The sequence below is a fragment of the Maylandia zebra genome, linkage group LG3, assembly GCF_041146795.1.
Source record: "Maylandia zebra isolate NMK-2024a linkage group LG3, Mzebra_GT3a, whole genome shotgun sequence".
Taxonomy (NCBI): Eukaryota; Metazoa; Chordata; class Actinopteri; order Cichliformes; family Cichlidae; genus Maylandia; species Maylandia zebra.
The window spans coordinates 27,064,183-27,087,811 of NC_135169.1; the positions used below are offsets into that span (position 1 = coordinate 27,064,183).

Here is a 23,629-nt window from a genome sequence, read left to right on the forward strand (position 1 = left end):
TGCAAATGAGTGTACAAGGAAGTGGTTTGACAAAGAAGTTCAGAAGTTTTACTCACTTCCTGTGTGTGTGTGTGTGTGTGTGTGTGTGTGTGTGTGTGTGTGTGTGTGTGTGTGAGAGAGAGAGAGAGTGAGAGAGAGAGATGATCAGCCATTGTGCATAAATATAACTCACTGACACAACAAAAAATGACACATTCATGGGCATTAGATGAACCTATTTGGGTCTGATATAAAACGGTTCTGTCAGCTTAATCGTCTTCCTTTGTCCATGAGTTAAAACAGAAGAGGATCAGATGAAGGGCAGAGGAGGAGAGGTTATGAAGGAGGTAAAGCATTCCAGATGCTCACCATTTACTCTTTTAAAAATACAGTACTCTTATTTACAGTTTGGTGCACCGCAACGGTCAAACAATTTTATGTATGAAAGGAAAACTCACCATGTTGTGCTCATTTGCAGGCTTGTATTTATTTTGTGCTTTGTCTAGAAGGTTTACACAGTCGCATGTTCAGAAAACACATTACATTGCTGCAATACCTTTTTTTTAATCTTTTGTTTACAATGCTTACAAATGTTGATGACTTTGCTTAAACCTTTGTTTAAAAAAATAAATAAAAACCTTTATTAATAATTATAGATGGGTCTGAAACGTGTAGCCAAAACAAAAGTGCCTGCATTCTTTTCAATGGCCTCAAAGGGAGCAATGGCTGTGGTTACAACAGCACTTTTGGTCTTATAGACGTAAGTGGACTAGTTCTAAAACACTCAAAGCAGTTTTTACTACAAGTGTTATTCACCCAATCACACAATACTATACAATCTATGTCTGAGTGCTTTCTAACATGGACACACTGTGGTGGATGCATCAGGGCAACTTAGGGTTCAGCATCTTGCCCAAGGATGCTTTAGCATGTGCACTAAAGGAGTCAGAAATTGATCCACCAACCTTCTGATTGATAAGCTAGCTTCTCGACCGCCTGACTTACATCTACCTTGAAAAAAGAAGATAAGGAAAAGTCTGGGCCAGGGCTGCCCAATCCCAGTCCTCAAGAGCTACTATCCTGCAGCTTTTAGATGCATCCCTACTCCAACACAGCTGAATCAAATGGTTTGATTACCTCTTCAGCATGCCATCATGTTTGGCAAAGGCCTGATAACAAGCCATTCATTTGATTCTGGTGTGTGGGAACAAGGATGCATCTAAAAGCTGCAGGACGGTAGCTCTCGAGGACCGGGATTGGGCACCCCTGGTCTGGGCAAACAGCAGATAAAAGACACAGATGATTTTACTGGTGATGGAAAAATTCAGAGCCTTTATGTGAAGCTAATCTGTAACAAGTAAAAATCCAGACACTTTAGCCTTAAAAATATCACTTTGATTAAATAGCTTGCACATACTGGTGAATTACCTATTAGAGAAACATATAAATGCTGTTAATTTTTAATGTATGAACATTACATTGGGGGGTAGTCTAATAAATGTGTTGTGTATATGATAAATATTAGTTGGAGACGTGAGGAAACCATCCATTTTTTAATGAGCAATAAGCACTGCAATATTTTCCATTGCATAGAAAGAACATGACAAATCATAAAAAGAGGGTCCAAGTGCCTGAATTTGTACATCCAACCACTGGAACTGAGCCCACAGTCTGATCACTTTTGAATAATATTACGTGATATACTACCTCCATGACCCTGAATTTAACATTGAAACTCCACTCTTTTCTTTGCAGCTCTAACCAAATCCTCAGAATCATACAAACTACTCCTCCAAGCTCCGATGGAAGCAATCTGGAAGACTTTTCGTCTTGGAAGGAGGACAGCATGGAGAGGAGATGAAATAAAAACTGTGTCGTGAGATGATATCTCTGTTGACTTCATTAGACACCAAATTCCATGTTTGAACTGCAGGTCTTGTAGCTGCTTTAGTGTGTCCTGTTCAAATAAACTGAAAGCATGGGGGGAAATGTTTAAACGGGTGAAGCCGAGGGACTTGTTTGGCCTTTTTAAAAATTTTGTTGAATCTGCTCTCTTGTGTGCTTGGCTTTGGCGTTGAAATGAAAACCGAGGAATGTTTGTTCAGTTTGGTGGTGATGAGGGTGTCCGGAGATATGTAATGATGTGATCAGAGGGTGGATTTGAGGATGACGTGGCTGAGGCTGAGGTCCCCTGGTTAGAAATGAGTTTATTTTGTTCTCTTAGATACACTTTATGGCCTCAATTCCCATTATTCAGAAAAGAATCATAGATGACACCCTCCCAACTCCTGGCGTGTGGGTGGATGTTAGCTGCCAGCTACTCCCACTGTCCATCCTGAACCCATTTAATCCACAGTCCTGTGACTCTATTACCCATGCTGTTACTGCAGTAACGCTGTGTTGTGAGCCCGAGAAGGCCCTCTGTGCTCTTTCCCCTCCAATCCAGGAAATACTTTTCTCTGCGTCAGTGAGGTCATTGCTCAACACGATGATTTAAATAAATTTAAAGGGTCGTTTCGATCTTGTGTGGCTGCCCATTTTAAAAATCATACAAATGCCAGAGGTGTCTGACACACAAAAAATCTGAAAACCTGAAAAATATAAGCCGGGAAAAGAACATTTATAGGACTGCTGTGTAGCTATGAGCTGCCAAAACCTGTTAGTGTTACACAACCAGTTTTAGTTAGATACAGAAATGTCACAATTTTGCACAATGTTTCTGAACAAGTTCATGTTTGTCTGTGAGCATCTTTTAAACCACATGTTACGGGCCCCAGGAATGGTGCCACAATAACAAAGAAGAAATCCCTGCAAACACAGGTAAAGTTCAGGAGCAATGAAGACAGTGCACTCGGTTTGCCTCTCAGATTGCATCTCTTATTCAAGTTTCAACAAACATGAACAGCATTAACAATATCCACGTGTGCATGACTTTTTCAGTCCCAGTGTCCATATCTGTCCATTTCCCCAAAGTCACAAGTAGAAAAATAAATGAATTCACACTCTACACGTTCCACTATTTTACATGTACTTCATGCGATCGCTCAGTCTAAGCAAAACAAAAGTACACACCTGCTCTTACTTAAGTAGTTGGAAGCCACTGTAATCTACAATGAATTTACAGCAATATACGACTGTACAGATTCTGAATACTGAAATTGAGCAGAATTAGACACACATTTACAGCACACTGAGGATGAAATTCACTTTTGCATAACATGGACAACTTCTTTCTACTTCACATGTCATTAACACTCACATATTAAACAGCTATATACTTTTCAAACCTCAATGACACTTAACAATAAAACATCTTTGTATCATAAGCTTTATATAAAATAGTAAAGTGTGCGGGAGTACCAACCTTCATAATGAAAAGAAATCGATATGAATGACCTTCCTACAAGACAATGCTCTGGGCGCTAACGACCCACAATACAAAACATTACCGCGCCGTTTCTGCTAGCGGCCTGCGCAGCCTGACACCGCTGTCTCACACTGATGCGAGTCGACCGCGCGGCAGTACCCATAAGTGTTACAGGTACTGTTCTACTTCTTCACAAGTTAACATGGAGATAAAACATTGTTATGTACAAACAGTAGTAGTATTTCTTTACCAGGTACCAACCTGCAAACACAGGTAAAGTTCAGGAGCAATGAAGACAGTGCACTCGGTTTGCCTCTCAGATTGCATCTGACTCGTGGGCGGAAGTCCATCCCCCTAAAGAAACCGGGTTGCACCTGTCTTGGAATAATAGTTCAACCTGGGGTGTTGCTCCATTTCTTTGTACCTTCTATACAGTTTATGTGACAAAATAATGCACTGGTTAGGTTGGTCATGTTGTCAAAGTCATTTTGGATATTAATAGCCACAGAAAATAACTGATAAACAAATTAAATAAATTAAATTAAATGATTAACACAAAAGTGGCCATGCATTTTGGGTGTGCCACACACTCCCCTACAAACCAAAAGTGGCTCCCGACACTTGCAATTAACAGTGTAAACTTCCATTAACTCTGAATCAAACTTTAACTCTTCACTCAATATACTCACAAATTACAAATACATATGGGTGTGCAATGATTTTCTACATTTTCTGAATACCCAACACTATATGTACCCAAGGTCCTATGCTCGTCTTAAACTCAGCAGCAGATCGGGTAAGTGACAGCGGAGTGTACACCAGGCATAATATGGATGGGTTGGACTGAATGCCAGTACGATTGTGGACACTGGTGCATATAGAACACTGGCTCTACACCCACAGAACTAACAGCAAGACGTGGCTGATACGTTGGCTGGCCAAGGGAAGAATAGGTCAGTATCTGGCCAGGTCTCCTCTGCCTTGTAGATCTCCTTAGTACGGGCTGAGGTCCAGGTTGAGACCCTTGAGTGTTTTCACTGGAGTCATTGGTCTGGGGCGCCAGCTGCTCTTCGCCAAACTCTGGTTCCTCCACAGGGGGCGAAATGTCATTCTCTCTCTCCTGCTCCATCTCTCCTACACTCACTCGGTCAAACTCTGATCCCATAGGAACATCGCCACCCTGCATGTCACCAGGTGTCTCAGGACTAACCAATGACCCGCTCACTGGGACCTGATTAGGAATGTCCCGATTGGTCCTTAATGATTCTCTGGGTACCCGCAGCCAGTAACAAGGTGCCTCCTCATCCGTTTCAGATCCACTTACATCACCAGCCTCTATTTGGTCGACCGTTTCCCGTGGCTGATTTGACTTTCCTTTTGCCCTTGGTGGTCTATCAGGCATGCGATCATCTGTAATGTCTGCTGGTAGATCATTAACTTGAAGCAACAAATTTCTGTGGAGGGTGCGAGTATGGTGACCTCTGTTTTCAGGGCTGACCTTATAAACTGGGTTGTCACCAACCTGCTCTCTGACAATGTAGATAGTTTTCTCCCAATAGGGTTTCAGTTTGCATGGACCTCCCCTTTCTGCAACGTTGCGAACAAGAACCCTGTCACCTGGTTGTAGGGTTACACCCCTGTTCCGTTTGTCATAATAGTGCTTGCCTTTGGCACTCGAATGTTGGCTGTTCGTGCTGGCTATCTTGTACGCTTCGATCATTTTCTCTTTCCATCGTTTTGCATATCCACTTGGAGTGTCTGCCTCGTCCTCAGCTACCAACCCAAAGAGGAGATCGACGGGGAGACGTGGATGGCGACCATAAAGGAGGTAATATGGAGAAAACCCAGTGGACTCATGTTTGGTGCAGTTGTATGCGTGCACAACGTGAGACAGGTGATCTTTCCAGTTCTCTCTCTCTTTCTCGCCCAACGTCCTGAGCATTTGTAGCAGAGTCCGATTGAACCTCTCTGCAGGGTTGCCCTGTGGATGGTATGGGGAAGTCCTAGAATGGTTTACACCGGCCAGTTGTCTGAGAGCCCTAAACAACTCATTCTCAAACTCCCGGCCCTGATCATGGTGAAGCTTAGCTGGATAGCCAAACCGTAGGATGAAGTCACCGAAGATTCGCTCTGCAGCTGTCTTTCCAGCCTTGTTTTTAGTGGGGTATGCTTGTGCGAATCTGGTGAAGTGGTCGACTACAACCAGTATGTATTCGTACCCACCCCGGCTGGTCTCAAGGTGCAGAAAGTCAATGCATACGAGCTCTAGGGGCGAGCTCGATGTAAGGCTCCCCATAGGTGCCCTGTCAGGTAAGGCTGGCTTTTTTTGCTTAATGCAACGACATCGTCTGGTGATATATTCCTCAACCTCTCTCTTCATAAAGGGCCAATAAAAGCGATCTCTTACTAGGCTAAGGACTCTTTCCACACCAACATGTCCCATGTTGTCATGGAGGTGTGAGAGGACAGTTTGTTTGTAGATGGCAGGCAGGACTAACTGCTTTCGGCTGGGAGTCTTCCTATAGAGTAAGCCATTTTCCACCTGCAGCCTACTCCATTCTCGTGACAATTTCCTTGTGGACTTGTCCAATGTTCTACGAACCTCATCAGTTAGATCTCTGTTATTCTCCTTTAACTCTAACATTTTGCTGATAACAGGATCTTTCCGCTGCTCATCTGAGAGCTCTTTGCAGCTGATGACTGGAAATGTTCCAGTGTCTGCATGTGTCTGGTGTTGTGATGTTATGTTGAGGGCTGCCACCCATGCTACATCCCCTTTTTCTGCAGTCCTAGTTCCCTCCCAGGTGGCACACACTGCCTCTTCTGGTAGTCTTTCTGAGCACTGATCCATAAAAACACTGATATCAAGTGGACAGCGCGAAAGCGTGTCTGCATCAATGTTCTGTTTGCCTGGCCGATACCTGATTTCAAAATGGAAATCGGCAAGCTGCCCCACCCAGCGATGACCCACAGCATTGAGCTTGGCTGTGCTCATAATGTAGGTCAGGGGGTTGTTGTCCGTGAAGACCGTGAAATGGGGCGCATAGTACAGGTAGTAGACAAATTTTTCACATACTGCCCATTTCAAGGCCAGAAACTCCAGTTTCCCACTATGGAGGTGGTAATTCTGTTCTGCTGGGGTCAGTGTGCGTGACCCATAACCTATCACCCTCATCTTATCATCTTGTTTCTGGTACAGGACCGCCCCCAGGCCCTGTTGGGACGCGTCTGTGTGCAGTATGAAAGGGTGATCAAAGTCTGGGTAGGCTAGCACTGGTGGGCTTGTTAGAATGTCTATGAGACGCTCAAGAATCTGTTGGTGTTGGCTGCCCCACTCTACTGGAGTCCGTGAAGATAACTGCGGCCCCTTCCCCTTTTCTCTTACAAGGTTAGTTAGAGGTGGGCTGGGGTTTGTCTTGAGCAATTCATAAAGCGGCCTGGCTATGCGGGAGAAGTCCTGCACATAAGCCCGGTAGTAGCTCAGAAAACCCAGTAGCCGCCTGACATCACCGACTGTTTGAGGGGCTTTTTGCTTTAGCGCCTGTACTGCCTCTAGGTCCTTTGGGTCTATCCTCACTCCATCTGCCGACACCAGGCGGCCTACATACCTGACCTCTTTGCGAAGTAGCTCACATTTCTCAGGGCGGAGCTTAACTCCATGGCGTTGCAGAGCTTGAAGTACACGCCGCAAGACCTCAACATGTTCCTCAAAGGACCTGGAGAAACATAGCACATCATCCAGATAAGGGATGCAACACTCATCCCTGAGTGTGTCCAACATTTCCTCCATGCTTCTTTGGAAGGCTGCTGGTGCATTAGAAAGGCCAAACGGGATCCTGACCCACTCATATAAGCCCCATGGGGTGGTGAATGCAGTCAGGTGCCTGGACCCCTCCGCGATAAAGCCTTGGTGGTAAGCCTTGCCCTGATCTAGGATGGAAAACCACCTGTAGCCTCCGAGTGAGTCAATCAGGTCCTGTATGCGGGGGAGGGGGTGCCGATCTGGCACAGTCTTTTTGTTGAGAAGCCGGTAATCAATGCACAGGCGCAATGATCCGGCTTTCTTTCTCACACAAACAATAGGGGCAGCATATGGCGAGTGTGATTTTACAATCCACCCCTTCAAAAGCAGCTCCTGTATATATTCTTTAACCTCCCTGTACAATGGCTTTGGGACTGACGCATAAGCCTTTTGGACTGGGGTGTCATCTTTGAGTCTAACTGACATTTGGAGAGAGGGTATATATCCAATGTCACTGCCGTCCCGTGCAAAAGCAGCTGATTCCTCATTCAACATTTTCTCGACTATTCTCTGCTGTTCTGAACTAAGGTGACTGAGGTCAACCGGTGGTCGCCACAGGTCAGCAGGGGGAGTGCCAGGAGAGGCCACATTAACTTCAGCCTTCAATACACAAGCTTGTGTTGGACCCCCATCTCCAACGTCCTGTTCGCCTGGCTCCAGAACTTTGGCAACATGTTGGATGGAGCCAAGTTGGGACCTCTTTGGCAGAGTGATTACTTGGTTTGTGTGGTTGGAAATTGGCACTAACAAATGGTTGTTTGGTGTTACTGATTTCCAACAATCCTTCCCCCACACTCAGCTGCTCTAGCGTGGCGCTATCCTCTAGTGGCTCATACAGGACAACAGGGTTGGAAATGTCAAAGGTAGATGGTACTTTACATCGCACATTTACCGTTTTACCAGGTGGAACATAAACATTTTCCTTCCCTACCCTAATGGTGGTTATACTGTGGTTTGACTCTTTCTGCAGATTGATAAAGTTGACCATGGCTCTTGCCTGTTCTTCCTCCACTCCTAGGGCTTTGCGGAGAAGGCTGAGGATCATAGTGTGTGCATCTGCATCACACTTATGACTATTAATCATCCCTTGGAGGACATTGGCTCCCAGTAGTGGCTGGGGGAGGGGGAGCTGGCTGATTAGGAAGGGTACTTCCATTGTAAGGTTGGGATCGGTGTTCCCCGGGAGATTAACTGTTAGCTCCACCCACCCATCATATGGGATTGGCTGTCCATTTGCTGCACACAGGTCAAGGCTTTCCCCAGGATCAAGAAGTTCTTGTAAGGGCCTCACTGCATATTGGGGAATGAACGTCTCCTTCCAGGATCTATCAATGATGCTCACTTGTGAGCCAGTATCAAATAGTACTGTCACAGCATAGCCGTTGACAAAACAATTTAGTAGGCTCTTTTTACCAATCAATGGCACTGTTCGGGCTGTACTGTCAGTAACTGCTTGGCTTTTCAGTGGGGAGGGCTGGCTTTCTTCTTTGCAGCGTTTTTTTCCCTTTCCCTTCAGACGTCTCAGTTTGCTAGTGGGCATTACTGAGTGGGACTGGGGATTTGGGATGGTCTCTGTCTGTCCCTCAACAGAGACCGGCTCCAGTTTCCCGGCTGGTTGGTTCGTTTTAAACAGCCAATTGCCCTATGCCCGGCATCCCCACACACAAAGCAGTGATTACAGTTTTCTGAGCCTTGCTGCATACATTTGGTGCAGCTGGGTATTTTACCTCTCCTTGCAGCTGAAGGTTGACTTGGTGGAGGAGTGAGTGCCTGGTTAACAAGAGGTTGGGTGCCATGGAATTGGTCCTGGCCTGGCGTTTGGAAAGGTGCAGTCTTTGATTGGGTTGTATGAATAGCTGCCGCTTGTTGGCCCATTAAAGTCGCAACCATGTTAGTCAAAGCCTCTACTTGTGCACTAAGCTGTTGGATCGCATCATTATCCCCACTGTTTGCACTCACATCCCCTCCTTCCACCTGGACACTATGTGTATGTGTTGTTTTTTGACAGGGGGGAATGACCTAACCTACGCTGGTGTTCATTTTCATCGCTAATCATCTTCATAACCTGTCTGAGAATCTCCTCATCAGTGACGTTGCTGTTTGAAAGGAGTGGCCTTAGTTGCTGTCTGATGTCAGTATGTTTTGTGCCCAGGCCTTGGTGGATACTGTGAAGAAAGACTTCCTGAATAGTTTTGGGTTCATAACGAATGTCTGTACTGACCTGTTTTGATTGGAACAGGATCTTCTGTTTGAGTCCAATCATGCGGTACAAGAACTGTTGTGGGGTTTCTTGTTCACTCTGTCTTGCACACATAAGCTCTTGGAACAATTCAGTGCTGGCCTTTTCACCCAGGTGTGATCTGAGAAAGCCCTTGAGTTCATTCACAGTGATTTCATCTTTGTTGATGAGCATATCCTTGAAGACACCTGGCTTTACAATTCTCAATACACCCCGGATAACCTCAGTCTCTGTGAAACCCTCTCTAATGCCTTCATCTATCTGTTTACACATGCTGCTATAAGTTATGTCAGCATTGTGGTCCCCAATCTGGCCACCATGTACCTTAAATTCCCTCCGTTGGAGGTAAGAGAGGTCCTTTAAGGAACATACAAGATCATTTAGCACCAGCAACTGACTCATTCCCTCATCCTCAGAATTTAACAAAGCATCTGACTGCATATAGTTGATAATGCAATCCACACAACCTTCTTCATCAGTGGACTCTAATTCACTACTCTGGCTGTCTGTGACCAGGTCCCTTGCGAGCTGATAGGCTTCTGCACCTGAAAGCTTATACAAGTTCTTTTTGATGCTCCAAACCAGCTCCTTGCGCGCTGCTGCCATGATGAGCTTCGACTAATGAGACACAGAGGTGCAGTTCCGTTGGTGGAGTGAAGACCCTCGTACAGATCTTGACTTCTCTTTGTGGACACCCACCAGCTGTCGTCTCGGCTACAGCGATGCCATCTCACGTTGACTTTCTGGTTCTAGTATCTCTGGACCCTCTTCCTTAGAAGACTCAACAGGAAGTGGATCCCGGACGAGCCCCCACAATTTGTTACGGGCCCCAGGAATGGTGCCACAATAACAAAGAAGAAATCCCTGCAAACACAGGTAAAGTTCAGGAGCAATGAAGACAGTGCACTCGGTTTGCCTCTCAGATTGCATCTCTTATTCAAGTTTCAACAAACATGAACAGCATTAACAATATCCACGTGTGCATGACTTTTTCAGTCCCAGTGTCCATATCTGTCCATTTCCCCAAAGTCACAAGTAGAAAAATAAATGAATTCACACTCTACACGTTCCACTATTTTACATGTACTTCATGCGATCGCTCAGTCTAAGCAAAACAAAAGTACACACCTGCTCTTACTTAAGTAGTTGGAAGCCACTGTAATCTACAATGAATTTACAGCAATATACGACTGTACAGATTCTGAATACTGAAATTGAGCAGAATTAGACACACATTTACAGCACACTGAGGATGAAATTCACTTTTGCATAACATGGACAACTTCTTTCTACTTCACATGTCATTAACACTCACATATTAAACAGCTATATACTTTTCAAACCTCAATGACACTTAACAATAAAACATCTTTGTATCATAAGCTTTATATAAAATAGTAAAGTGTGCGGGAGTACCAACCTTCATAATGAAAAGAAAATAAATCGATATGAATGACCTTCCTACAAGACAATGCTCTGGGCGCCCACGACCCACAATACAAAACATTACCGCGCCGTTTCTGCTAGCGGCCTGCGCAGCCTGACACCGCTGTCTCACACTGATGCGAGTCGACCGCGCGGCAGTACCCATAAGTGTTACAGGTACTGTTCTACTTCTTCACAAGTTAACATGGAGATAAAACATTGTTATGTACAAACAGTAGTAGTATTTCTTTACCAGGTACCAACCTGCAAACACAGGTAAAGTTCAGGAGCAATGAAGACAGTGCACTCGGTTTGCCTCTCAGATTGCATCTGACTCGTGGGCGGAAGTCCATCCCCCTAAAGAAACCGGGTTGCACCTGTCTTGGAATAATAGTTCAACCTGGGGTGTTGCTCCATTTCTTTGTACCTTCTATACAGTTTATGTGACAAAATAATGCACTGGTTAGGTTGGTCATGTTGTCAAAGTCATTTTGGATATTAATAGCCACAGAAAATAACTGATAAACAAATTAAATAAATTAAATTAAATGATTAACACAAAAGTGGCCATGCATTTTGGGTGTGCCACACACAGAAACAGATTCCTGAAGAGCACCGGGCCAGACTATGTGGAACACAATGTCAGTGACTCTATAATGCAGTCAGTTCAAAGCTTATCTCTCACACGATGCAAATTCAGACAGCTGTCGAGTTTTAAACTAAAACTATTTTTGTACTAAAACTAAACCAATCTTCTTCTTCTTTTTTTTCCAGCAGCTTTCTTTAGGGGTCACCACAACAGATCATCTGTATTCATCTCACCCTATCAATAGCATGCTCCTCTGTCACACCAGTCCTCTGCATTTCCTCCTTCTCTCCATCCATTAATCTCCTCTGTGGTCTTCCTCTTTTTCTCGTGCCTGGCAGCTCCATTTTCAACATCCTTTGGCCAGTATATCCACTGCCCCCCTCTGCACATGTCCAAACCATTTCAGCCTAGCCTCTAGTCTCCATCCTGAGCTGTCACTCTGACATAGTTATTTCAAATCTTGTCCATTCTGGTAACTCCCAGTTTAAATCTTAACATATTTAGCACTACTACCTCCAGCTTGCCCACCCACACATCATTCATAGGCAATAAAGATTTATAGGTTTCTACTTATTTAATAACACTTCTACTTTTCTTTCTACTTTTCTTTCATGGCTTAGTTTATTTGTAAGTTTAGATTTCATGTTTGCCTTCCAACACATCAAAATTTGAGCACTTAAAGTTGAAATATAAATGTGCTCAGCATCCTTTGCTCAGCTACATGACATAAATGCATAACACTGGCCTTAATCTGTTATGGTAAATGGACTGGTTCTTATCCGGTTGTTCAGTCTGACGTCACTAGCAGTGTCTGGGTCTAAACTCCGCTGCGGGTCCATATATCAAACGATCACTATGGCATTACTGAGAGTTGAAAAACTGTCTAAAGTCTTTCATCTTTAATAAAATGATCAGCGTTCTGCTCTACCAGGTGTAACAACTGAGTTTAACATCCAGGCATCCATGAAAACGGAATTTATGACATTTAACGGAGTTAGAAGTTAGCAGGATGTTAGCTCGCTAGCTTCTATCTAAATACAATATAGCATGTCCCTGACTGCGGGGTTTTGGAAACAAATTAAAACGTACAGCTTTCTTATCACTTCCAACATAAATGAAGACAGAAAACTAAACAGCAGTGACGTTTGTAGGGTTACTGAACTTGGGCTAGCTGGTATATAATGATGTGCTACGTGACCGCTAGCGACACAGCTATGTTAGCATAATATAAACAAGCTCACTTTTTTTCCACTCGATAAAAGCTAACGTGAGTGTTCTGGGTGGTCAGGAACAAATGTAATCGCATGGCAGGATGCTGTAAAAGGACCAAACTTCAGCCAGGAGAACAACTGAGATAATCCATCCACAATACGAGGTTAGTCATTCATATACTGCTGCATGGGCTGGGCTGTAGTTACATTCTAAGGTTTTAAAAACTGAGCTTAAATAAATGATTAGCGGTAATAAAAGCCGAGGGAGGTCAACAGTGATCGCTGACTGTTTTAGGAGCTTTTTGAGATCAAATAGAAGAAAATACATAACATTAAACATGTTAACAACACAAAAGCCATATTAAACGCAGACTACTTTAGACCCGGAAGTAGGATTCGTCGCGTCATCACTGAACAACCGGATACAGGTTATCATACTTTCAAAGCACTTTATTCAACATGCCTCATTTACTCATTTACACCCATTCATACAAATTATTCTTCTGCTTAAGTGCTTTCTCTCTAATAGTTATACACATTCATATTCCAATGAAGGGATCAAAGAGCAACATGGTGTTCAGTATACTTCCTGATTCACAGCTACCCCAGCAGTATTATAGTAGAAAGATGTTTTGAATTAAAACAAATATTGAATATTAAATGGTATGTGTGTATATATGTGTGTTGAGTATATGCACTAGCGTACAAATTCAAGATCAAAAGCGTGTTTCAACCATATGAATGTCAATAAAATACAAGCCTCGATGCTTAAAACTCCTATTGGTTGCTTGGTGGTTTGAAAATAGCGAAAGCTCCTCCTTTGGAGTTTGCTTGATATTGTCAAAAAGATTTGGGCGGCACAGAAGCTGTAGTTGTTTAAACTGCTAACCGTAAGTTTTGCTTCCTTAATTAAATAGGAAAATACCAATTTTAAAAATAAACCTTAGTTAAATTATAAAATAGAGCCTTTTCTTTTTAAACAATCAATGATCTTTTTAACTCTTTTATTTTGAAATTGTATCCGTCGACGCACCGGGCGTAGCTGTTAACATAAAACCAGCGCTCCTTGGCAACCTGCATCCTTAGCGACGTCCTGATTGGTCCGCCAGACTCAAATTCTATCCAATGAGAGCGAAGCGCAGCAGATTTGATCCTCGGCTGAACCACTTTTGTTTGAGCTCTCGTCTTAGTAACAACACAGTTGAATCGGATTAGTAACCCAAACTATATGCATTTTTGCTTCTCTAAAACAAGTCACCGGACTAAAGAAGAAAGTTTTATACCATAAGGTAGGATAAACAAATTTATCTGCGCCATTTTGGCGTTCTATTTTTTAAAATTTTAGTACACAACCGATTCACCTGAGAAACTCCGCCCTCTTAGCGTAAAGCTTTAATACCAGGGTTTCTGCATGTGATGTTTAGCCATATACGTTATCTCAAAACAATTTTAAATCTGTTTGTTTTTCTTTTACTGTTTCCTTTTAATCATCCCGCTATTTTTGCGTGCTTTTCTTTGCTGTAGCAGAACACGGAGCAGCGGCTGCAGAGCTTTGTTTTTAGGAAGAAACCGTCAGGGAGTGAGCCATGCCTTTTCCAAGGGGAAGGAAACCCACAGCGGCCGCTGGCAGCAAAATACCCAAACTGAATGCAACAGCGTTCGAGAACCAGGTAAAATGCACGTGCATTCATGTGTCTTCTGGTGGCTCGCTCTGATGTAAACACAGCAGGTAGTGCTGCACCTGAAGGCTGCATGGGAAGGATGGAGATGATGATGATGCCTGCTTTGCAATGCAACGCAACGAGGCTTCTTTTGCCCATTCACTGTGCAAAACTTTATATATGTGGTGTGTTTTCTGTTTGTGCATACAGGAGGACGCGACACAGGTTAAGAGGTCCTCCTCCCCTCCTCGTGGAGCTCCCAAGAAGAGGACTGCTTTCATCGATATCACCAATGTAAGTACTTTTTTCTTTCTTTTTTTTTTTTTTAAAGGTTGTGACTTGGGCTTTAACAGCAGGATCAGAGCTTCAATAAGCACACAAAGAGACATATTTATCGCAAAGATGGTTCATCAAGAGTCGGGATTGAACTTCCTGACAGTTGATGTCACCTTTCGTAGGATTTCATGGGCTCCTAGTTTGTGTGCTTTTTTGTATGTGAAAGGTTAAAGTTGTCAACATTTAACCATTTGATTGTGTTGACATATAAGAAAGTTATAAGTCCTGCTTCAGTGGGACTGTTTGTTTGTTTTGCCTAGTTCAGTTTTCACGCTAACGTCAAATATAAAATGATCCTTGACTTCTTTTCCTCTCGACACAAATGTGTGGTATGGCCCAACCATTGTGATCAGCTTGTTCAGCATTGATTCCTCCTGTTTCATTCTGCCACAGTTTTTGAATTTATCAGTGAGAGAAAAACAGTTTCTCAGTACAATGAATAATAATCACAGCATCCATGTAAAGACTCACAAATGTCAAACTCACGGAGAGGGAGAGAGACTGAGAAAATTTATTGAGAGTGATGTGAGCGTTTGTACAAGAAGATGGAGGGGAAAAAACTTGAGGGACAAATATATTACAACCCAAAACATCAGATCACAATGAGCGAGGACTCAGAAGAGGGATGAAACTCCTGGCTAGGGATGGGTACCGGTATCCGGTGCCATTATAGCACCGGTTCTGACGTAAACGGTAGTAACCAGACCAAAACGCAGCGCACATTTTGGTGCTTTATTTCCTCAGATGTCATACACTTCAGATTCTAGCCAATCATTTTACCTTTGCAAGCATAGTAGGTGGGCCCAGGTACGTACGTTCTTTTAGCTACAGATTAAAAATGCCCAAAGGAGGCTAAGCTGTCAAAAGTCTGGCTGTACTTCACAGCCAAAGATGCAAACTCAGCAGCCTGCAACAAGTACTTTAAGGTGATACTGTGCAAAGGAGGTAACACCTCGAATCTGATGAAACACCCGGCAACGTAGCGTTTTTTTAAAGCCGAGAAATGCACCGTACCTACTACGGGCGTGGTGCCTGTTATCGGTCCCGGAGTTAGCAACATTCCCCAAGAACCCGAAGAGGAGAGTCCTGGCCCCTAGCCCTGCCAGTGTAGCAGAAATGATGAGGATGATGATGGCAGCAGCAGCCGTTCTTCTCTGGGCGAGTAGCTTAATGTTGTTCGTGTGTAATTTACGTTGAGTAGGCTATCCACGTTATTAAATTAATGCATGTAAGGTGAACTAGCAAACACCGTCGTAGTTACATGCGGCTGTCTTCTTGTTTGATGGCAGATACTCCCTTTACCCTGGCCAAAAAGGCTAAAATGACCAAAGAAAAAGTGGAAAACAGTTAAACATGAGAGGTTTAGGACAAAGTTTGTGTTTTTTCCATTGTTTAAGCGCTGCTTCCAGCCATACCATACCATATATGCCCTATAGCTGCAGAAAAGGCTAACATTGTTACCTTTTTACAAAAAAACAGCTGAACATGAGAGGTTTTTGGACAAAGTTTGTGTTCTCCATTCTTTAAGCACCGGTTCGAGCACCGTTTAAGCACCGGCACCGTTTCAAAAGTACCGATTTGGCACCGGTATCGGATAAAACCATTTCCCGCCGTTGGCTGGCACTGCATATAAAACACCATGACAACCATATGGTAACAAACATGTAATGCACCATCGCGAGCATAAATGCCAGCTACGACGTCGACTTCTTAACATTTAAATCGGACTTTATTCTGCTTTTGATGTAAGGCTGACATTACTGCTGCCATCAAAACTTACAGCTGCACATACGGTTTGCACAAGGTACAGTCGTCAGATACGGATTCCATCAAAGTGGTCTGAGCACAGTTAGCACACAGTAGCAGTAGGAGACGTGGTGTCACTAATTCAAATACTCCATTTCCAGCCTAGTCCAGCCTGGCTCGAGTGTTCAGTCTTTGCTTGGTGTATTCTACAGACAGCTACTAGCTCTGTTCTCATGTACGAGGACTTTTTGAATTTATTTTTCTCCACTTATTTAATTCAGGTCTTTGGGGGACTGTAGCCTATCCCAGATATCACAGGGCGTATTGATACAGTTCCATTTAATGTTTACGATCACTTGAAAAATGGCAAAAAAAAATCACATTTTGCATGGTTGGATCTTAATAAGGTTCAAAGTAGAGCTTCAACATGATGAAGAAATAGGAGTGAGAAAACTTTTTTTTTGAGCATGCAATTTATTGAAAACGACGCTTAAACTGAAACATGCGTGGTTTCTTAATAAAGAAAAATTCTTATAAAAAGAAATGGCAAACTCTTAAATGAGAAAGTGTGTCACTTAACAAAACATGTTTTAATAAAGCTGGGCAATTTGAAGTTTCAAACAAAATCCACTTTAAACATTTTCACCGATCCCACCTCCGTCAGGGTGGTGTCTGAAGCCTGTGCGACACTCTAATCCTACATTTTAGTGCGTCAGTGTGTGATGGATCTGCACTGTGGTGTGAATGTGTCCTCGGCTGCCTGGCGGGGGTGTGAAACAAACATTTTGCTTGTTTTTTTTCACCTCACAATCACCTGAACGCTTGCTGTCAAACCAGCGGTGTGTCAGAGAACGATTGTGTGGAATATTTGTCTGGACTCGAGTCACATTTTGAAATTGTTTCATGCATAAAAGGACAAATTGTAAGAGTCTGAAGTAAAATGTATCACAAACTGGATCCATGTTTAAAACTAATTCTCGTCATGTTCCCAGGCTCATAAGGTACAGATCAGCTTTCCTGGGAAGAAGAAGGAACCAGGGAAGAAGACTGCAAAGAAAACCAGCTCCACCTCAGCGTCTGCAAGCAACCTAGCTAACCTGAAAAAGTAGGTCCATTTAACTGTTCTAATAACCCTCAGGTTAAATTTCTTGTTCCCCTTTCATGCCTTGCGCCAGTCGGTGGCAGACTTCTTTAATTCCCCTCTTCTCTCCCTCCGTGCAGGTCGTCGTCGTCTGTGAGCTCAGAGGGAACGATATCCGAGCGAGAGAGGACCGATACGGAGGAGGAGGAGAAGGAAGGGGACACGTTGGTCGATGTGGCAGCTCCTGTAGAAGAGCAGGCTGCTGCTGCTACGTCTCCTGCTGCCCGTGAAGTGCCGGCACACCTTCGGAGACAAGAAGTAAGGGAAATTATAGATTTATAGAAAGCTAGAGACGCTGTGAAAAGCTTTTCCTGAGTTGTTTCCTTTTCTTTTCACCCATCCATGCAGATCCCAAAGGAGTTTGACATTGACTCTGAGAACTCTGAGGACTGCTACATGTGTCCAGAGTATGCAAAGGATATTTTTGACTACCTTAAAAACAGAGAGGTGAGACAAATTGTAAAGCCTTTATCGCACTGGACTTTTTTTCTTTTCTTTTTTTGTGAGTTAAATAAATTTAAATATACACAGGTTTTGTTTACATTTCCTTTCTCTTTAATTTTATCGTCCGCAGGAGAAGTTTGTCCTCTGTAACTACATGCCCACGCAGCCCAGCCTCAACTCAGAGATGAGGGCCATCCTGATTGACTGGCTGGTCGAAGTACAGGTGAGGTGTTAGTTAAACGTCGCATTCCTGCTGTGTTAGAAACACTTGCTTGCTCTGAGTGACACTTTGTTTCTCCCTTTATTTAGGAGAATTTCGAGCTGTACCATGAGACCCTCTACCTGGCGGTAAAGATGACGGACCACTACTTGGCTAAAACCCCGGTCCACAGGGAGATGCTGCAGCTCGTTGGCTCTACCGCCATGCTCGTAGCCTCCAAATTTGAGGTGAGAACCCAACTGTGGCACATGGGAGTCTGAAATTTCTCATAGGATGTCTCACAAGCTATGGTAAGTAATGGTAAAGAAAGGTATTAAACTAGTATACAAGTCTATTAATGGGAACAGAGCGCAATCATTTGCTTGTAAGGTGAATGTGTTTCTAAAAAAAGTTTTTTTTTTTTTTTGTTTTGTTTTTTGTTTTTAAATGGTGAAAAGTAAAAAAAACAAGGCTGTGAGGATAAAAAGCACACGTGAACGGAGATATTCAGCTCTTAAGTGCTCCTGGGAGGCAAGTCACGGAGTCTCAATCCCAGGTTGATTAACTGCACCTATCAGGGCTCCTCGATGTAACAGAGACACACACTCAGTGCACACTTCTTTACAGCGTGGCTGCAGGTTTTCTAATTCCACTCCGATCCTCGGTTTTGACTCTCAGCATATCGTCTTGACCATTATTTACATGCCATCAGCCATTTACAAAGCTGAGTGCTTTAAAAAAAACATAAAATACCATCTAATCAAAAAACATGAGACAGTGATGGATTTCCTTGAAAATGTTATTACAAAAAATGCAAACTTAAATACAAGGGCAGTGAGTTTAGGTCATAATGAGTTATCTCTCAAACTAACCACCTACTATTACCAGTTTAAGTTCCCTTTTTACATAAGAAAATACATCTGTAAACTATGTAGCTGTACACAGTTTTTAATTAATTTTAAACTGCGGCCCCTCTGCAGTATCTTTGCGGCCCACCAGGGGCCCCCCAAGCCCACACTTTAGATATTTGCATTAACAAACAGTTGAACAGGTGTATAGGGCTTTGGAGCGTGATGTCACGGGGGTGGGCGTGGAAAGGATTTTGGCCCGATCCGCCATTTTGGGGGTCTAAGTAAGGAGCGAAAGCCCTATCTAATGAAGTGGCCAGAGTGTACATATAGAAGACCAGCCAGAGAAGAAAGGTTGTCAGAGGACGTACTGAATTTCAGAAAAAACATAAACTTTTGACATTCGGTGCTTTCAAGCTCTGTACGTCTTTAGAAATGGGTGAAAAGTGTTATTTATTCTGTCGTAACCGCGGCCAGAGTAGAAGTTCAGCCTCCTCTGATGTCGGGCACAGTTGGCATGAGCTTTTCCAGCTTTAGATCAAGCATGTAAAAGTTGTTACAGCCTAGGGCTTTTATTTTGAAGTGCACGTAGTGAAAACTGAAGGGGAGCAACTATCCAGAGGCTCAAAACATGAAACAGAAATGAGATCAAACGGACTGTGAGACCTGACCTTGTGCATACGCAGTGAAATGACTGCAGGACTCGAAAATGCATTAAAGGGGACGGTCGAATTGCAATCAGGTTTCAACCTAATGCTTATTCGTGTTTTTTAACCATCCCGCAGGAGCACAGCCCGCCTTGCGTCGACGACTTCTTGTACATTTGTGACGACGCATACAAAAGGGAGGAGCTCATCTCCATGGAGGAGAGCATCCTGCAGACGCTGTCTTTTGACATCAACATCCCCATCCCGTATCGATTCCTCAGACGCTATGCCAAGGTGTGCATGACCAGGAGAGGTTACTCCACCACTGACTGCAGCTCTCTGTTTGTTTTTGTGTGACTCGACCTGCGTTCACATCTCACGAGAATGTTTGTTGTGGCTGTGTCTGCAGTGCGTGAGCGCCAGCATGGACACGCTGACTCTGGCTCGCTACTACTGCGAGATGAGTCTCATGGAGATGGACCTTGTTCCAGCGAGAGGCTCGTTGGTGGCCTCGGCCTGCCTGCTGATGGCGCTGGTCACCAAAGACCTGGGAGGATGGGTAGGTTACCTCCATATTGTTCCTTGTCTTGCTTGCATTAGACTAACGGACCAGTCTAAAATACTTCCCTAAAGTCTGACACTGATCTTTAGTGTTTTCGCTCTCCTAAGTTGATTTTTGGCAAGTTAGGTTTTCTTTCTTTTTGAGTTTTTACTAAGGCCATTTCTCAATACCCAGATACTCAAGTTATAAATAGAAGACCACAATCCACAGTTTTCACACGATGTCAGAGCTACTGGGATATACCCACACGGCGCCCTCCAGCCCAGTCCTTGGAAGTCTTTGAGTCTAACTTGGCCAAAGCTTGCTGGACTATCAGATTTCTTTACAGAAATGAGTACAGCACCAACATCTGAACACACCTGTCCTATTCCTCCCTTTCAAGCCAAATTGCACCAATCCCTGCTGTCAACAGCGACCAAGGCTGTCAGTGGCATTTACACCGTAAACACTATTTACCCAACATTGGAAAAATTCTGTCAGCTTTACTGTTATGACACCACATTAATGTGACAAATTAATAGTCCCATACTTGCACTTGTCTCTTGTGCTTTCTTCTTCCCCTCACCCCCACTCACAGATGGCTGCCCGTCCCTGAGCTTTGGTTTTACCAAAGGTTGCTTCCTGTTAAAAGGGACTTTTTCTTCTATCACCTTTTGATTGTTCATAAGGGGTCATTTTGGGGGTGTTTTCTCTGTATTACTGTAGGGTCTTTTTCCTATAATGTCAAGCAGTTTGAGGAAACATTTGTTGTGATTTGGTACTAGATTATTAATATGGAATTGAATTTTTTTTTTTTTTAAGCTAGCTATGTAGCGTTTGCTTTTGCTGTAACAATGAACAATTTCTTGCTCTTCACCTGTCACGTGCCGGCATTATTAACCCATCCAGATCAAAAGTACATGCTTTCATCCTAGCAGCAAGGTAAGGTGAGGGAATCTGTAGAAGATGCATGTAGATGTCACTCAACCACTTTCAGGGATTTAAATATAAAAATGGATCCCAAGTCCCCAAAAACCCATAGTTTCACTTCATATATTTGTTTTCCTCCACGGATGGATGATCCAAGTAGTCTTGGCTCCAGTCAGGTGGAAAAATAAGCTTAATGCTTTTGTCCTGCAGTACTACAGACTGTCCACTATTGCCCGTTATTATGGAGGAAAGTTTTGCCCATTCAGGGTAGTGAGTCGGTCACATGACTGGAAAATGTGGATGAAATCTGACATGTGAACATGTGTTTTGTCTACATGTTCTTGGTCACCCTGGTAAAGGTAACATAAGGCATTTGAAATAAAGACACCTGGACTGCTTTTTGTTTGTCAAAGTTTTGAGCAATACAAACAACTTGCATTATTATAGCTGACTATGAAGCAGGAGAAGGGTTTGGTTGCTGGCAACTTTTAACCTTTTTTCTCAGAATGATTTATACAAAGCACTCTTTTCTACAGTAAACACCATCTAATGACGTTACTTGATCTGTTCTAACATGTGTAATGTTTGCAGCACTGAAGAAGCTTCTCTTCCTCGTGTTATTTCCATCCTTTCCATTAAATGTAGACTTTGTTAAATCTGATGCGGTGTCAGTTCGTGCGACATTACCAGCCTCTCATTTGCAGCTCTGTCTCCTGAACAGTCCTCCCAATTTAAATATAAATTGTTTTTTGTATGTAAAATTGAGCCCTTATTGCTTCCATTTTGCTGTTAGGGGTGGTGGGTAATTTCATTTCTTGCCTGCGCCGGCTTCCAGAATCATCTCCTGTAAGCTTTTGGCAATTTAGAAGTAATATTATCTTTGTGTAATGTTGTATTGGATTTTAATAACTTTAAAGGGGTTCAACATGGCTGGCTTTTCTTTTTCTTTTTTTAAATGAGTGCTGCTCTTTTTTCCTTGCAGTCTCCCATCCTGCAGTTTCACTCGGGCTATCAGGCGTCAGATTTGGCGCCCGTTGTCAGGAGAATCTACTCGATGCTCTCAGCACCTCCTGATGATAAACTGAGAGCCATCAAGAACAAATACTCACATAAGTAAGTCTTCATGAAAGATTACAGGCGCTAGAATAATTTCAAAATGTTGTTTTTGGCTAACGATCGGTTCTTTTAATATGTTTTCAGGGTGTTTTTTGAAGTTGCGTCTCTGCCATTGCTCAGTATCGACATTTTGGAGAAAGCCTTGAGCTCTTAGTGACGTGTCTGGTTCAGAAGTTGGGAAAATGAAGCTTAAGATGAGTGAAAGTATTTTTCAAATTTCCCTCAAGAGGAAACATGTATATAAAATGTGAATATGTTTAATATTTATGTGTTGTGTAGTCTGTCCTTTATACCATAATATTATAATAAGACAATAATTCCCATTTGATGTAAAGGCGTTTTTAATGTGGGCGTTTGTTTGCAAGACGTTAATTACCTTTGAGAAAACTATAGCATGTATTTTATACATTTTTAAAGATTAGGGGGAAAAAAAACATACTGATTATTAACTTGTCAACGTGTGTGTGTGTGTGTGTGTGTGTGTGTGTGTGTGTGTGTGTGTGTGTGTGTGTGTGTGTGTGTGTGTGTGTGTGTGTGTGTGTGTGTGTGTGTGTGTTTTACTGGATTTAAAATGTGTTTGTAAATCTTACTTTCCAAGACGTATTATGCACAGGCCCACAAGTTCTGTATGTTACCATGTTCTTCAAGTTAAAGTATGCGTGTGTTTGCGTGTTCATGCATTGTACAGTGTTCATCATGTTACTATTGCTATGCAAATTATTTGTATAAAAGACGATCAGACGATGCCGTACTACTTTTAAGTGGCTGTCATGCGTACTCTTAAAATAAAGAAGTGTTTCTGTTTTGCTTTTATGTTTAATAAAAACGCTCTTTACTATATGCAGCTTGTTTCTTCCTTAAACGAAGTGCGACTGTGGGAAAGAAAAACTCCATTTTGACAGGAAGAAACCTCTTTTTACTGATGCTCGTCCAGGACACAAATGCTTGAGGCACTACTGGAAAAGCAATAGGAAGTCAATCAACCAGTCAACTTTGAGGATAGCCAGGAAAGTGATTACTAATGAGAGTGTTAAAAAAGAGAGACTGAAATGTGTGATAGTGATTAACTGTCGCAATGCACAATGAGCGAACTGCTGACGCCTTGAAGACACAATCTAATATCCCCGTGTTGGTGTTCCTGGATCATGAAAGGTAGTGTTGGTCCAGGTTCAGCACCTCAAGTGACTAATCTCATTCTGATGTCAAGTTTTGTGATGTGAAAGCACCATCACATACACCTAACAGAAAGTCCCAACCCTAACCGCCCCTGTTTTCGAATTTTTTTTTTTTTTCCCTGAATGGACGTTGAAATTTTTTTTTTTTTTTTTTTACATCAAAAAAACTATGACATCACAATAATTTGATTGGTCACGTGCAATATTGAACCTGGGCTTGACATTAATTATGG

At 42.9% G+C, this 23,629-nt stretch overlaps 1 protein-coding gene across 2 annotated transcripts; it reads left to right on the forward strand.

Moving 5' to 3' along the window:
• Positions 1-13,557: 13,557 nt before the first annotated feature.
• On the forward strand, positions 13,558-23,061 carry ccnb3 (cyclin B3). Of its 2 annotated transcripts, none has more exons than XM_004573752.5 (12): positions 13,558-13,901; positions 14,137-14,282; positions 14,484-14,567; positions 17,348-17,460; positions 17,577-17,754; positions 17,845-17,943; positions 18,071-18,163; positions 18,250-18,387; positions 19,773-19,928; positions 20,044-20,193; positions 22,088-22,218; positions 22,306-23,061. In XM_004573752.5, exons 2-12 carry the CDS (start codon positions 14,199-14,201, stop codon positions 22,373-22,375), a joined length of 1,296 nt encoding a protein of 431 aa, XP_004573809.1. In that variant the 5' UTR covers positions 13,558-13,901; positions 14,137-14,198; the 3' UTR covers positions 22,376-23,061. The 2 variants fall into 2 exon arrangements, with proteins under 2 accessions (XP_004573809.1, XP_023010769.1); XM_023155001.2 differs by having other exon boundaries at positions 14,140-14,282.
• Positions 23,062-23,629: the final 568 nt, after the last annotated feature.

Bases quoted from the DNA above. Each gene is read 5' to 3' on its own strand.
- ccnb3 (XM_004573752.5), top strand. From the start codon at position 14,199: ATGCCTTTTCCAAGGGGAAGGAAACCCACAGCGGCCGCTGGCAGCAAA. The intron at 14,283-14,483 runs GTAAAATGCACG...TTGTGCATACAG, and splicing joins CAACAGCGTTCGAGAACCAG to GAGGACGCGACACAGGTTAA. The intron at 20,194-22,087 runs GTAGGTTACCTC...TTTTCCTTGCAG, and splicing joins CCAAAGACCTGGGAGGATGG to TCTCCCATCCTGCAGTTTCA.